Source organism: Malaya genurostris, chromosome 1, assembly GCF_030247185.1.
Source record: "Malaya genurostris strain Urasoe2022 chromosome 1, Malgen_1.1, whole genome shotgun sequence".
Classification (NCBI taxonomy): Eukaryota; Metazoa; Arthropoda; class Insecta; order Diptera; family Culicidae; genus Malaya; species Malaya genurostris.
Window position 1 is genome coordinate 96,134,044 of NC_080570.1, and position 17,729 is coordinate 96,151,772.

The window sequence follows — 17,729 nt, forward strand, 5'->3', positions numbered from 1 at the left end:
TTAAAGTACAACTCACATTTATAATTAAAAGTCCTTTTGAAGGCTGCAGCAGTAATTTCAAGTAATGCAATTTTTCTTTTTGCGCTATAGACTGGAAGTAAAATGGATTCATTTTTATTTCAAGTTTAGAATTACCGAAGAGGCTCTTTGATGCCACTATGATTGGGACGCCAGTAAGACTGATTTTTGTGCCTCGGAATATAATACCAATTTACTTTAAAATAATTGAAGAATATATGAAATTTGATTATAAAACAGCTGGACGAATCATATATTGATGTGAAAAAATAGAACTGATGTGGAAAATAAAACAACCTAATGCTTTTGGATTGACACCTTATATTTAATATGTTTTCAAGTATTACTCTGGTTTTGATTAACCGTACTGCCGATGTTTGTAGTTATATAAGATTAGTAGCACATTAGAATATTTTACGTAGATCACACTTCGTATTTCATACTGTTTCAAGGAATGATGCGTTGGCCATCCAGAAAAATATTTTACAAATATTTCGAATTTTGGTTTATTGTAGATCCATGCATTTCTAACAGAAGATGTACCGCAACAGGAATATAGCTCTTCACGCATTTCATACTCTCAAAAAATTATACCTTCTTACAGTTACTCTAAATGCAAAGAAACAGTTTTTTCGAACCGAGACATCGTATTTTAGATAACATAAGTTTTGGGGATATATACAAACTCCTTTAACTAGAATTTTTCAGGCTTAGTAACTATTGCTGTTATCGATATCACGTTTGCCCCACGACGAAGATAGCTTGTTCCATTTCTCGGATCTTTTGCCCCATAGTCCTTTCAGATTGTTCCAGCCTGGTTCGCGTTTGCCCCAAGCTCCTGGAAATTGTAATTTATGAGAAGTTAAAATAGAAAAATAGACTTAGGTTCGTTATCTGTTTACCTCTAAATTTGTTCCATTGTGTAGGCCCTGAATTAACTCGTTTACCCCAGCTGCCGTTCATTTTATTCCAAGCCCGTTTATCCACCGGATGTTCATCATCAGATCCATCGTATTGCGTGTCCAAATGACTTAAACGTTGGTTAACCAAGTTTTCTATCAAGTATCTATTGAGCCCTTCCAAATTATTGCCAGTATTGTATTCTACAGGGTATTCGTCCTTGTTGGAGTACCCGAAATAATCTGCGTCTGTGTAGGGCTGCTGATTAGTAGGTTCATCCGAGGTTCGTTTACCCCAACTTCCTTGGAGATTAGTCCACGATCGCTTTTGGAGATTTTTATTCACCATGGTATCAACGTGCTGGTCTGTCGTGGCTTCGTTCGCCTGTATATGACTAATCGACACGCTCAGGGCCAGTAGCACAATGATATTTGCAAAATTCAACAATTGGTGAATGTGACGATTGCACATAGCTGCCGATTGCTGCAAGATTAGAACGAAAGATTCGTTATTTTTAGAATTCAGTATTATGTTGAGATATAATTATTAGGAGGGGTAAAAAATATCCTCTGCAGCAAAGTAAATAAATGTTATTTTTATTCAATATTGTCTTGCAACGGACCACAGTGACACGAAAAATGCTGTAAATTTTCAATTTATACACGAATACCAATTAATTTACGGTACATGCCTGATTGTAGAATTATTCGCGGACATCCAAACAATGGTAAATAAGTTTAAATATCTTTCAGTTTATGCTCAAAAATAAAATTTTTTGGCTCATTTTATCAAAAATAGTGTTTATAAGGAACGATTGCTTAATTTCTCCGAGAATGAACTTTATACTCCTTCGCGAGCTCACATTGAATTGCCACCCAGCTCAACATATTGAAAAGTTATGATTTTAATACCAAAAACCTGGGACATGTATTTCATGAGCCCAATAAAGGTCAGATAAAAATAAGAATAAATAATTTTGTTTACTCTGAGAAAATGTTCTACACGACCGGAACACGAGTTGAAGAGGCTACTGGGTTTGGTATGTTCAGCAATAATGTTTCGGTCTCATTTAGGCTTCAAGAACCTGAACCTGTTTATACAGCAGAGCTAGCAGCAGTTTATTATAGTTTGAATGTAATCGTAACATTATCTCCAAACCATGTTTTTCTCTACTCAGACCGTATGAGCGCTTCAAACATGGCTGACAAGAATGAATTAATTAGCATTAGTTACAAATCACTAAAGTCTGGGGTCCAACTCATTGCTTCATTCCAGGCAATGAGAGAGTCGAAGACGAAACATAAAGTATATAAACAGGTTATGTACCCTATGCACAAAATAGGTTAATCCCTAAATGACTATCACCTGAGTCGGCCAGTATAAGCCGAAGCTTATAAGTTGCACTACGGTTCAAATAAAAGAGTTCTGCAAAAGCTTTATGTCTGCCTTGCGGTTTATGTTACATAACAGTGCTGGGTTACATAACAGTTCAACATAAATTGTTATGTACTGACGGGTCGAAAACAAAACTTAAAGTATATATAATGAGAGAGCCGATAATTTAACCAAGTGTGGTACTTCAACTTATTGAAGCCCTCCAGACCCATAGAATGCTATTGAATTTCATCTGGAACCGAAATAGTCGACTCAAGTAGACTGAGATTTGATATAATTGTACTGAGATTATTTCGTCATTTGCTAACAAGTTCTATGAATTATAGGAATTTTTAAACCAATTTTAAGGTAGCGATTCTCTTTTTCAGTCTTTTCTGAAAAATAACCATGAAACTAGAATCACGTTGTAGTTTTTGTCCCCCTAAAATATGAACTCAATCCACTATGCAGTGACTGGATAAGTTTTTGATCTGTAAAATGTCGCCCAAAATACAACAAAATATCCTTGAGGCATCTGAACCTTCCACTGTAGACTTAATCGCCAGTTGTGTTTAGGCTACTATAATACTATCGAAACCAATATTTAATGGCCTAATCTTAAGGAGCATTTATTCATCATTTCTTCATTTCTTGGGTTTCCTTTTAACCTTTTTTTTATTTAAAAGATATAACTTAGAGATAACTGGACCGATTTATATCAAACTAGTCGCAAATGAAAGGTCACTCCTTCACCCTAAACGCTATTGAATGGTTTTGAGATCGGAACTTTTTGAGTTATACGAAGTTTTATGTCAAAATTTTCAGTTTTTTTTACAATATCTGTCACAATTGACCTCGAAAACAGAATATGTTTCTAGACATACATTCCGCACGTTGAAAGGTACCTTGTTTCTTAGCACCTAAAGACTATGCACAGCACCCTTTTTAATGATGTTTCGATTTTAGCACGGTTCGTTTTTGGCAACATAATCGTTCGAACTTGACATATGTATTAGAACGATAGCAGTATTTTAAAATTCATTACAAATTCATATTTATTTAAATTTATACAGCTTGCAACAATAATTGCTGGAAGACAATAATTGCTAGAACTTCTTACACCCTTATACCATTCGAAGAAGTTCGTCGAGATAGAAAAAAATGTGGGTGAAAAATATTTTTTTTCGTAATTCATTTGGATCCCATAAAACTTCTTGTTTTTGAATCACCCAAAAATTATATGTGGAACGCACCACGATTTCTCTAAGATGGCTGCACTATGAATAAATTATACCTTATGATAAAAAAAGAACCGGAATTTTCATTTTAAAATTCTCGCGCTTGTACAATCGGTAAACTTTTATTCTCTCAACGTTGGCAACACTTTTATACACATTCTGTCAAATTTTGACGCATATCGTACGATTAGTTTTTGTTTGGCGTCTATACAAAGAAGTTGAAAAATTTTCGTGTGGCGATTTTCATAATGGATTTAAGTGTTCCGAAACGTTGAAAATGTTAGAAAAGGCCTTTGATGAATCGTGTCTAGGAAAAAAAAACACAGGCATACGAGTGGTATAAACGCTTCAAAGGTGGTCGTACAAGCTTGGATGATGATGAGATCCCTGGCCGCTCAACAACATCTGTTACTGAAGAAAACATTGAATCGGCGAAGCAAATCGTGTTGCAAAATCGTTCTCTACCGATTAGAGAGATTGTTGTTGGGTATCTCTTATGGATCAGCCGAACACATTTTAACTGATGTTTTGGGTTTGAAACGCGTCGCTTGTCGACTGGTGCCAAAAAAGCTTAATTTCATTCAAAAACAGCGTCGTGTTGATGTGGCCAAAGAGATGATTTTCAACGCAGATAGTGACCACTATCATCAACCAAGCACCGTACTCTCCAGATATGGCCCGTGTGACTTTTTCCTCTTCCTTAGACTCAAATTGCCATTGCGGGGAACGCGTTTTGAGACCATAGAGACCATAAAAGAGAATTCGCTGCGTGAACTAAAAGCTATACCTTCGGCGGCCTATAAAACTTGTATGGAAAATTGGATCAAGCGTTGGCATGCATGTATTGCCGCAGGAGGAGAGTACTTCGAAGGCGATAATAAATAATTCATTAAAAAATGAAATTTTGCGTTTTTTAATAAAACTCCGGTTCTTTTTTGATCATTAGGTTTGTTACTAAATCCCGATTTAGATTCAAGCAGTCGTGTTCAAACTATGTCTCGTCACAAATAACAGATATAGCTTGTCGAACACGCAGATGTCGCCGCGATCGACTTTATTTTGAGTGCTGCTTTCACACCACCTGAGATATTTGTTGAATATTTATGATTTATTTAAATTGAATTCACTTATGTTGATATGGGAACAAAATGCATGTTTTACACATATGAAAAGTGATCTAGTCGTTGTAGGAATGGAACATGCCTGTAATAGACAACAGAACTTTGTTAACGTTACGGAACGAAGTGTCAAACAGTCGAATAGGTGGCAGTAGTGAGCTCTATATTTCCAACTAATCTAAAATTCACACAGTTTTTTGCAAAATTTGGTTCAAGTCTGTGTATCTGGTATAAGTGGTCATGTTAACAAAAATAGTCTAAAAGTATTCAATTGTGTAACAGTTTCAATGTGTCCCTCGTCTACGCAATGATGCTTTTCCCATAAATGTTTACAGGATACTGGAAGTCATTCCCCAGTCTGCTGAAATATATCTTTCTTTTCTTCATATATCAGTTGGGACAGTACTCGCATATGTCATGATGGCGCCTTCAAAAACATCAAGTCTATCGTATAGGCTGTGTTTATTTTTGCCTTTCTCATATAGAAAGGTTATGCAATCACTGTGAAAACCGACTTTTGAACCGAGGCCAGGAGGGCCGAGTGTCATATACCATTCGACTCAGTTCGTCGAGTACGCAAAATGTCTGTGTGTATGTGTGTGTGTGTGTATGTGTGCGTGTGTGTATGTGCGTATGTGAGTATGTAACGTTTTTTTGCACTAACTTTTCTCGGAGATGGCTGAACCGATTTTCACAAACTTAGATTCAAATGAAAGGTCTTGTGGTCCCATACAAAATTCCTGAATATTATTTGGATCCGACTTCAAGTTCCGGAATTATGGGGTAAAATGTGCAAAAAATTGTGAAAATAAGTGCACTAACTTTTCTCAGAGATGGCTGAATCGATTTTCACAAACTTAAATTCAAATGAAAGGTCTTGAGGTCCCATACAAAATTCCTGAATATTATTTGGATCCGACTTCCGGTTCGAGAGTTATGGGGTAAAATGTGCAAAAAAAATGTGTTTAAACTTTTCTCATAGATGGCGCGACCGATTTTCACAAACTTAGGTTCAAATGAAAGGTCCTGTGGTCCGATGCGTTATTCCTGAATTTCATGCGGATCCGACTTCCGGATCCGAAAATATAGGGTAAAGTGTGTTAATAATTGTACACCATCACTGAAAATGGGGAAAAACCTTAAAAAAATTTCTAAATCGACCTCAAATCTTTTCCAATTTGATGGTTTTTATCAGTAGACGGTCAAACAAACCGATTTCGGTTATTCTTTTAAGAATCGAAGAAAAAATTTTTTTTTCGCCTTTTGCCTCCCTCATATAGAAAGGTTATGCAATCACTGTGAAAACCGACTTTTGAACCGAGGCCCGGAGGGCCGAGTGTCATATACCATTCGACTCAGTTCGTCGAGTACGCAAAATGTCTGTGTGTGTGTATGTGCGTATGTGTGTATATAACATTTTTTGCACTAACTTTATGGGGTAAAATGTGCAAAAAAATGAAAATATGTGTTCTAACTTTTTTCATAGATGGCGCGACCGATTTTCACAAACTTAGGTTCAAATGAAAGGTCCTGTGGTTCCATACGAAATTCCTGATTTTCATCCGGATCCGACTTCCGGATCCGGAAATATAGGGTAAAGTGTGTTAAAAATTTTATACCATCACTGAAAAGAGCGAAAAACCGTAAAAAGTTTTCTAAATCGACCTCAAATCTTTTCCAATTGATAGTTTTTATCAGTAGACGGTCAAACAAATCTATTTCGATTATTCTTTTAAGAATCGAAGAAAAATAATTTTGAAGAATACCACAGTATTATATAGGTATGATAGTATGATTGATATGAGAAAGGCATCATTACACCACTAGGTGGATTAAAACAGGTTTTTTCATTTACCAACAGAGTTGCCATGCATACAGAATTATCTGTAATGTACTGATTTGTATACGTCCATGCGCATTTCATGCAGGATACATATTTAATACATATTGACAAAACCAAATACAGAATTGAGTCTACTTCTCATCTTTCAACGCAATACAAAATCGAACTCATGTTTTGTTACGATATATTAGAACAAACTAGTAAAAAAACATTCACATAACACAAGAGGTGTACCGATAGTAAATAGTTCAATATGGGTGGAATCAGGAATCAGTAGAAATCAGAACTAAAAGGCTCAAGTGGCACGTTCCCCTAGTTAATTGGATATATGTGTCTTGCCGTGGCTTCTCATCATTTTCCAGCCCAAGAACGAATCTTGTGCTTCATCCAACTAGTTGACAGGGGTAAAACTGGTTCAGGACCAACGAAATCATTCGTTGCGCCAGCTCTAGCCAACGCATGAGCCCATTCATTTCCAGTCAGAATGGCCAGCTACCATTAAGAAGTAAACAGCATTTGAAATGCTGAGGTGTTCAATTTGAATTCGACCTGGGATCACTAGATTCGACCGTGAATCATTCGAACTGAGTGCTTTTAAGACCACCTGACTGTCGGAACAAAAATAAATTCGTTTACCACAGATTCTCAGCTAAAGTGCCGATTGTATTCCACACAGAATCGTGTAGATTTCTGATTGGAACATAGTACATCATCTAGCAAGTGTATGAGACTGCTCTAGTCTCATTTCACGACAGTAGACACCAGCACCAGCACGACTATCCAACAAAAAACCGTTCGTATAACAAACTATGTGTTTATCAAGTTGTCTTTCCAAATAACCAGACAACCATTGCTCACGAATAAGATGTTTTACACTAAATTTTTTGAAAGGAAAATTGCATGTGAGAGCTATAGGTCACTAGGAGCAAGTAAATACTCATCCCAAGTAACCATTTGAAATCACAAGCGAGGCAATGCAAGCTCTCCTAATCCTGAAGTCAATATGAGCAGGGCTTACTGCAAGATTATAGAGTTTCCTTAACAAACTATCAGTGACTAGGTTGCATCAAAGTGGGGATAGTACACTACCTTCAGAACACCCACTGACACTCAGCTTTCAATTAATTTGCCGAAGCGATGAACAAAGAAATCGATTGCAGAGTATTGCATTGATTTGAAAGATTGCAAATTTAACATTTTTCACAGACTTTTCCCTATCTTATTTATCAATTAGAAAAAATTCCCACTAAAGCTAATAATTTCAAATTCTACCATTTTTCATTAAATGAATAAATTGTTCCTTAACTAACATTTGACGATTCCTTTTATTAATTCAAATTTCCCTGAAAACTCCACCCGGATTCGAACAAAACGAATCAATAACAGTCTATGAGACCGTGAAACCTTTCATTTGAATCTAAGTTTGTGAAAATCGACTCAGCCGTTTCTGATTTCTCACAATTCCACTTTTAATTTTTTGTCCACTATTTTTGGAACTTTCGGAACCGGGAGCTGGAAACCGGTTTTGTTGAAATCAATTCGTTTAGCCTGAAACTAACAACTATGAAATGAAAAAGTTATGAGCAAAAGTCCGTTTTTTGCATTATCGTTCTTGTTACTTCGCTGACCAGAAGGATCAACGCTCTATTGCCCCTAGTCCCTGGTCAGAACCACGGGAACCGTCTGGGATGGGTCCCAAATGCCTCTTTTGCTAGCGAACTCGAGCGTAAGGTTCGGAGGCTCAAGGTCGGCTGTAGGATGGTGTACCCAATCAGAAGCTCAAACACGGTCCTAACTCTTGTTCGTCCGGCCGGGTGGATCTGGGTGGCGGTGAGAAACTTCAATCGGGATGACTGGAAAAATCGGTGGTTGTTCGCTGATGACCGTTTCGATTGTCCAGTTGTAGAATTCGGGTGGGCTGATAGCCCAACGTAGCTATGATGACGGAGGGTATTAATCTGCATTTCCCAACATCGCAATGCTAGTGATACTTGCAGGCCCGCCGAGATAAAAAAAACCGGGCCCGGTTGATTGCAACATTTGATTTGATTGAGAAACACTTTTAAATCTTCGAATTCCGGGCCCCCTGAACAAATCAGAGGTAGCAATTTCATACTGAATCTAAGTTGGTGGAAACATTTTGCACATTTCACCCTGTTGCTCCCGAACCGGAAATTATATCTAAATAAAACTCAATAGAACCAAGAGACCTTTCATTTGAAATCTTAGTTTGTTGTAATCGGTACAGCAATCTCTCGAGTATATATTTTTGTTGCATACACTTATACACACATACATACACACACAAAGCCACACACACACAGACATTTTGTGTACTCGACGAACTGAGTCGAAAGGTATATGATCATCGGCCGTCCGGTCCCCGGTTCAAAATTCGGGTTTCACAGTGATTGCATCAAATAAAAATAATCTGTATTTGATTGCATAGCATTTCTATATGAGAAAGACAAAAACATACAGTTACAACAAAGACTAATGAAAATATTCTGAGCTGGGTTCTTCATATTTAAATTGTTTTTGTTTTTGAAACGTATAACTCCTGCTAAACCTGGGCTAATTTACTCAATATGTAGACAACACAATACCAAACCCCTTTAGTGGAGTTATGCATAAGAGTTTTGTTTTCTTGCTTCTAAATGATTCAAAACGAGAATATATTTTTCCTTCCCAGCATTAGAAGACATACTTTTCTACATTCATGTATGGTATAATAGAAAACAGCACTCATTCTGAATCCTATCAACGCACACGTGCTAAAGAAGCGAAATTGTTGTCAGCCAGGTTCATGTCGGTGTAACCGGTAGAAACTATCTGTTTATCTGGGACAACGCAGGTAACACCCTCGGGCTGTTTTTTCCACAACAAGATAGAGAACGCCTGAGAGAATCGTGGAACAATTTTGCCCATACATAATCCGCAACAGAAGCGTTATGCAAATTAGGGGTATTTGACGAAGATCATTCCCGTTGATTATTGACCCTCAGGAAAAATTCGCCTGCTTTTAATTGACCAGGTTTAACGAGAAATACTTTCGTCAACATAAATTTTAATTCCACCTAAACACAACAACAAAATATATAGGGTTCGGTTACTTAATCGTTATTTACTGTGAACAATTATCCCTGTGGACGTTAAAGAAGTCAGGATTAACAATTAACCACAATTTGTACTGAATCTTTTTTTTAGAACATAAAATTGTGTGAACCTTTAATATATACATGGAAAACATTTCTAACTATTCTTAATTAAAACAACTACAAAAACCTAGTGATGTGAGCCTTTCTCATATTCTTTTTATTCTCACGAATAAAACTGTTCATTGAGTAGAAACAAGGAAGTTTGTTCGGGGGTAAATTATCAGAACCGAAACAGTTTTGAGTCAAGAAGATTTTTTCTGTTTCTTGTATCATTACTCTTAACGACGGGTTGAACTTTCGGTGGTCAAATCCGAATAAAATTCAATAGCAGCTGATTGAGCAAAGATGCTTATTATTTGGGCCTAAGCTTGTGAAAATCGTTTGTGCCATCTTGAAGAAAAGTGAGTGAGTTGCGCTTTGGAGTTTTTGATCACTACTTCCGGAATCGGATTCCAAAGACCGGTTTGGCTAATGTCGGTTCGTATGGCCAGCACTTAATTGACGTACAAATTGAAATAGCTTTGAAACCAATTTGGAAGAAATTTCCTCTATTTGCCGTCGCCTCTTGAAATTTTAAACACTCGTCATCCAAATCCCAAACCGTAAGTCAGATCCGAACAAAACTCAAGAGTTCCATGAGGCTTTTGATTTGAATTCCATTTTAGGAAAATCGCTCGAGCTATCACGAAGAAATGTGAGTGAGTTCTTCGACCACTACTTTCGGTATTTTCGGGTTCAGAGAACCGGTATATACGAAGTTTGGTCGTCAACTTACTCTGTCAAATAAAGGAATCTTTAGATTCTGTCAAACATAAGAATTTATCTACTATTCTTGTGAAACTAGCTCATCTATTGCCTCTTCTTCTATAAAAAATAACTATTGAATTTTCAGTTCGGTTTCACTTCTCATCCAAGTCAGTCGATAAACCAAAACCGCTTACGTTCGGGACAGAAGAAACCAAGTACAGTATTGTGTAGTGAACAATAGAACGACCTCGAAATGAGTGAACCAAACGAACAAAAGCTACCGCCGGTACGAAAGAATACAATTGACTTCAGACAGTGCAAAATTCGACCTTCGATACGAGAACTTGAAGGTTTGCTTAAGGAGCAAATGCATCTTGACATTAAACGTGTACATTTACTTCAATGCAATAAGACCAATAATGTTGTTTATATCCAGTTTTATAAAGAGTTGGATGCAATTCAGTTCGCTAAAGACAACTATGTGGCACTATGTGGAGCATGAAAATATAAGGTACAACATTCCAGTATATATGGAAGATAGTGCTATAGAAGTACGTGTGCATGATCTTCCCTCAAGCGTCAACGATTCTTATATTCGCGCAACTATGTCCCAATACAGAGAGATTCTCTCCATCGAAAAAGAAAAGTGGAAGAATTTTTTCCCCGGTATTCTAAATGGCGTACGTTTGTTACGCATGCGCTTGAGGAGGCCTATACCTTCTTATGTGACATTCGGCCAGGATACAAGAATTCCGTGCAAATCACTTGTTACCTATGACAATCAGATGGCCACATGTCAATATTGCCAAAAAGCTGTTCACTACGGTAAGCCATGTGATAAACCGGACAAGGAGACAACTATACCAAAGGACAACGGTGTTTCCTGCACACCAACCCCAAGCAACCCCAGTACACCTGTGACAGTCACCAACAACAGGGAAGTATCCCCTTCAACGAAACCATCCAACGTAACCCCTATAGAACAAAGTACACCAGCTGCAGTTAACAGCTTACCATCCAACCAACCAGCAACTAACAACGAAATCAAGAACAATACCACGGCAATGGATGACCAGACGAACCACGAACAAATTGCCCCTCAATCCTCGCAGGAGGAAAATGGAAGCTCCTCTCCCCCTAGAAAAAGGGTGACAACGAGATCCAATACAAAAAAAATTTATCTAAAAACTCAGCTAAATCGGCCACGTAAAGCTTGTACGAAAATAGGCCTGAATAAAATATCTTTTAAATAAAAAAAACTATTGAATTTTTTCATTCATAACTTTTTATGTGGAAGTCGAACTAGAACTAGAACACCTTCTAAGCTGCGTTCCCCTCATCCTGCCGGGACTACCATAAGTTATTACTTCGGCAGGGGGGCTGTGCTGAAGCACCACCACTCTCGATTCGCTGGCGTCTCGACTACCCAGGACTGGTCTACGTCGCGAACTAATCGGTTGATCGCCGATGATGGATCTAGCCCAGGCCCGTACCCAGGATTTCGTTTCGGGAGGGGCCCAAAGATAAAAAATAGTGTTACTGAAGATTGCTTATGTACCTAATTCTCGGTGTGCTTTTTACGGGTGTTCTTGTTTAAAGTTTCTCTTTAACTGGAACTGATATTATATTACATTTCTTTACGTTTACTGTCTTGTTATTTATGCAACACATGTCTTAGGTTGTTGTCAGAGTGAGCGCGGAACGCGATGCGGAGCGGAGCGATTCAAGTGCAATGTACTGTTTTCGCATCGCATTCACTCTGACAGGTTTACTTTGATCAAATGTAACTAGCTCGCACGCGTACCTCGACGCTTCGCGTTACGCTTTCACTTTGGCAGCAACTTTAGACTTTCTAAATAATTATATATCTATTTTTGATTTCGGGAGGGGCCCGGTTTGGGTGGCAAATATATATTGGGGAACATTAGGACATGCTACTTTAAAAGTGTGTTTTCGAATAAATTTAAACGAATTTAAGTTGCGACTACTAATTTTTCTGATAGTGTTTTGATCATACTTTCAAACTTTGTTAAAATTGATTCCACATATTTCCACATTTTCGAAATATTGATACTTGAATATACAGTATTTTGTAATTAAATTGTTCAAAAACTTTTTGTTTGTGAACTTGAAAGCATGCAACCTTTGACAAAAATATGTATTTTGATAATTAAAATATAATTGTAGAACATTTGAAAATTCTAAAAATTTATTAAAAAAAGTTTTGATGGATGAACTTGATTTTCATGGTCCTCAATAAACAATGCATCATATCTCGACTCCAATGCATTTTAAAGTGTTCATATCTTCGGCATATTTTCTAAAGACATAAATGTTCTATCTCGTATTACATGAAAAATATGTTTTTAACTCAACTTTGATTATATTTTTAATAGCGGAAGCGGACTATTTCGAACTGAAATTCTTCTGAAGACATGTAAGCTTCACAACCCCTGAAGCACAAATAACAAAACACTCGGCCATCCTGGCCTACTGGATTTCAAGTTAAAGACTACTTCATACATTCACTTGCAAACCTTGGTTACGTTAGATATCAGAATATATCTGGTTCAACTGCTCGGAAAGATGGATGGCTTAACGGCGTGAGGAAGAGTGACATTGATTTGTTGCTCCTATCTAGTTGTATGCTTAAACATCAATAATTTAATACCCTTGTATCAACTAGTATGCCTAGGCAATTCGCATGTTCGTCTGTTGCACTTTTTCAACCGCCCACACAAGCGAAAGAAAATATTGAGCCAACGGGAAAGTAATGCTTGAACAATAATGCAACTGGTATGTAGATACAGTAATTTTTTCTGTACTTCATCAACGATGACAGCGTAGGTAGTTCAAAAATTATTGTTTCTAACATTAGGAAATTTATGTACAAATCGTGTCTCCTTACGAGGATAGAGAATTTTTGCTCCTCATTTTACCGTGTCTTCCATTAACAACTTTTATCAGAGGAACAAAAACAAAGCTTTAACAAATGATTGAAAATTTGTGTCTTCCATAACTTTCTTTTTCGTGGCTGGGCTGATGGCAATGCTCAACAATATTTCGTAAAGCGCACGACCTACCGTAGTTAATTTGAGCATTACATTTCGCTTTAGTATCAGAATGACTAGCAGGCCCATAAGGTGCACTAGTGAAAGATTTTACTCAAATTGCATTTAGCCTTAGTTACGCATATGTCGACTTGGATTTATTACGAACCTTTGATAATATCAGCCAATGCTCAAATATTGAATATTTTGCATAGTCGTTTCTGACAAAGAAGGCAACTTTTCATCATCAAGCTCATTGTATGGTTTATGGAGTGTCTTATAATGCAGACTGAAGTTTTCATCCTCCTATAAGCCTTCGAAACTATGAACGTTTTAGCGACGTCAATTGACATGTTATAAACGGAGAGAGGGACAAACGATGAAATATTATTAGCACAAAGTATTAACGAATCGAACTATTTCTTATACCATAGAAACGACTGTTTCACTAACCTTAGCTATCTTTCGTAGACAAACTCTGTGGTATGAATGATTAACAGCATTCCAATGAGGAATAAGCAATTTCATGATAAAAAACATGCCTAAGCAGTGAGATGATACCTTTTTTTTATCAATCCGCATGTGTTGTTTCCATGAATATTCTTCGGTTTTCAGTTTTCATGACATTATTTCAATGACCGTCGTTTTAAGCGACAAGTTGAGATTTTAATCACTCTTTACTCTGTAATGTCGAAACTGCAAATCGGATCGAATTTGAATCTAAAAGTGGGACAATCGATTAAACATTCCATGATATGTCGAAGTAAGTTCCACTTTAGAGTTTACGGTAATTTAAGGTACTTCCAGAGCCGGTATTCAGGAACCAGCATAACCCAAACCGATTCGTATGGCCATGAATTGACTTGACGAATAAATTGCAATAGTTTTGAGTCCAACTTTGAAGCTTTTCGGGATGGTCATCTTCCATATCGGTTTGAATTTCAAAAATTCATCATCCTACAATTCCAAAATCGGATGTCAGAATTGGATAAAATTAATTAATTTTGTATGGGACTATAAGCTTATTTAATATTTAATTTTTGTTTCTGAAATTCGATTCGACTTTTTTGAGAAAACGATTGAACTTTGAGAAACGATTCGATACTGAAACCGGAATTCGAAAATCGTTGTAGCCGAAGTAAGATAAATTCACCTGAGTAGCTGTATAGTTTACATTTGTTTCAAAATGTTTGAAAATCAATGTAGACATCTTTAAGGAATCGTATTGCGGATTGAATTTTTGGGTGCCTTCCGAATCGAAAACTGAAAAATGAAATGTGTTCATTTGGTTATCGACTATCCAAATCTGCTAACCCAATAAACCTGATTAATTTATGTGAAATAGACATTTTTATACTAATCACCCTGTATCCCCGAAACCGGAAGTTTGATCTGACTGAAAGGAAGATGTTTCATAGAATATGAAAACTTTTCATTTAAATCTTAGATGATTCTTAGATTTCATTTGAATCTTAGATCGATTCAGCCTTCTACGAGAAAAATGAGTTACACAATTTCAATTTCCTTTCACATATGTTATCATCCTGTAGTTCCGGAACTAGAGGTTGGAACCAAACATAATTCAGGAACCTTGTTTGGAAGCATACGACTTTTCATATGGATCTGAGTTTGTAGAAAAAGGTTGAGTCATCTTCGAAAAAAATTGAGTGAAATTATTTATTTTGAAATAATTATCACACACGCATTAGCTGATCTCGACGAACTAATTCGAATGGTATTTAGGTGTTATGTTCTTCCAGAATTTATTGTTGTAAATAGTTTAAAACAATACAATTATTGAATTACTTTCAACTCGAAAATGATGCCATCACCTGATTTATATATGTCATATTCGAACGATTATGTTGCCAAAAACGAGCCGTGCTAAAATCGGTCCGAGGTAAAATGTCATGAAAAAGGATGCTGTACACAGTATTTTTGGTACTTAGAAACAATTGTATGTAACAGTATAAAAATCGTGTTTTACGTTGCTCCCAAGCCTTTCTTTGCCATACAGCGCTCAAAACTTCTACAGCTGAAATAGGGGAAAAAGTCGCCTACACAAAAATTTCGATATCTCCGTTAAAAATGGACGGATTTTAACAATCTATGGCTTGTTGGATAGCTATTACCGTGCGTAATCTAAGTCTGAAAACATATTCTGTTTTCAAGGTCAAATGTGACAGATACTGTTAAAAAACTGAAAATTTTGACATAAAACTTCGTATAACTCAAAAAGTAAACATCCGATCTCAAAACCATTCAATAGCGTTCAGGGTGACGGGGAGACCTTTTATTTGCGACTAGTTTGATCAAAATCGGTCCAGCCATCTCTGAGATCTCGACCTCTTAGTTGACAACACACATACAGACACACACACGGACATTTGCTCAGTTCGTCGAGCTGAATCGATTGGTATATGACATTCGGCCCTCCGGGCCTCGGAATATTTTTCGAAAGTTTGAGCGAATTCTATACCTATTTTTCATATATATACAAAAGGTAAAACATGCCTAATCCACCTAGCAGTGAGATGATACCTTTTTTTTATCAAACCGCACGTCTTGGGACCAGCATAACCCAAAACGGCGTGTAGCCATGCATTAACATGACGAATAAATTTGAATAGTTTTGAGTAAATTTTTTGGTATCGTCATCTTATATGAAGGTTTGGATATTATAAACCAACTCACAACTTCCAGAATCGGAAGTCGGAATTGGATAAAATTCTGCAATTTTATATGGGACCGACTTTTAATTCGAATTTTTGTTTATGATATTAGTTTTAGCCTTTTGTGAGAAAACGATTGAGTTTCTCCATGATATTTCCGAAACCGAAATCAGAATTCGGAAATCGATGTAGCCGAAGTTAGTTAAATTCTCCTGAAGGATTGTAAACTACTTCTTTGGATTCGAAATTTTTGAAAATCAGTGTAGCTATCTTTGAGAAATCGTAGTGTGTTCCAGGTAAAATTTTTGGGTGCCTTCCGGGATCCTGTAATACCAGTAAAACTAAAATATTATTATTTGATTATTTTATGTGATATTGACATTTTCACACTAATCATACTGTATCCCCTGAACCAGAAGTCGGATTTGAAGTTTTTATTGGATCAATGAGGCTCATATATCTACGAGAAAAGTGAGTGACATTATTTTCATTTTTTACACAATGAAATTCAGAGACTTTGTATGGGAGCATAGCATTTCGTATGAAAAAATTCAGTGAAATTATTTCTCACACACATTTTCTGATCTCGTTATGTTCGTCCAGCAATTATTGCTGTAAGCAGTTTCAATTCTATACCTATTTTTTATATTTATCCAAAAGGTAGAATAGGCAACTAATGCCAAAAAGATGTCTATATACCTATATGTTCATATTGTCTATATGAATATTTTCCTTTTTTGACATTTTTGAGAAATTTGCATGAATCAATTCGAAATGAAGTTGCCGCGTATTCTCGTTGCATGCTAAAATTTTAGCTTTATCGTTGCCGAAAATTTGTCTATTTGACAGCTAAGATTCTTACCGAAGCGTGAATTTCTTCATTGTTTTCTATTGATTCACTGAAAATTGCAAAATTTTTTACTGCAAAAACATTTCATACTTCACAAACTATGTCAATAAAATGAAAACGAGAGTACCGTAATATTTTTACAGGATTTGCAGAAATCCAATAATTCGATTACAGATGGTTGTAAAGTGGTCGCGATTTACAGATCGCACAAAGAAAATAATACATCGATCTGTACGCAGCCGTAAAAATTATTACTGAACACCAAGAGATGAATTTGATGTGAAGAAGTCTGTGCGAAGCTTGATAGAAGTATTCAAACGTAAAATCCGTAAACTAACATTAATTTTGGAGAAGAAAAATGATTTAATTTTTGAATGAAAAGTTTGCCGTTTTTACACACATAATTTTTATACCAAATTTTGATCGTTACACCCTCTATTTTTAAAACTTGAAGATTCCATTATGTATCATATGAAATGATTTCAACTATACGAGCAGAAAAGTTCAGATTATTAAAAACAATCAAACGACTAGTTCATTCGTAAATTAAAAAAAACAGTAGTTTGAAGCCCGGACACTCGCATTGTGTTTGTTTCTAACAAGAAGTCTATCAACCGAAAAATTGAGCAATTCGCTTGGTTGAAATGATATCACAGAAATTGTACAGTTTCCAATGCGTGTTTGAAATATAACTGCCGTTTTGAAAAGTAATCGCCAAATAGCAATTCGTGTATTCGTATTCGAGCAGACCAGCATATGGG

At 36.4% G+C, this 17,729-nt stretch overlaps 1 protein-coding gene across 1 annotated transcript in view; it reads right to left on the reverse strand.

Moving 5' to 3' along the window:
• Window positions 1–319: 319 nt before the first annotated feature.
• Window positions 320–17,729, reverse strand: part of LOC131425153 (allatostatins MIP) — a 38,469-nt gene continuing 21,059 nt past the window's right edge. Inside the window, exons 2-3 of the mRNA XM_058586779.1 lie at window positions 921–1,401; window positions 320–856 (exon numbers count right to left, since the gene is read on the reverse strand). Coding sequence (XP_058442762.1) covers window positions 729–856; window positions 921–1,389 — 597 coding nt within the window. The 5' untranslated portion in view covers window positions 1,390–1,401 and the 3' untranslated portion in view covers window positions 320–728. The remainder of the gene's footprint in view (window positions 857–920; window positions 1,402–17,729) is intronic.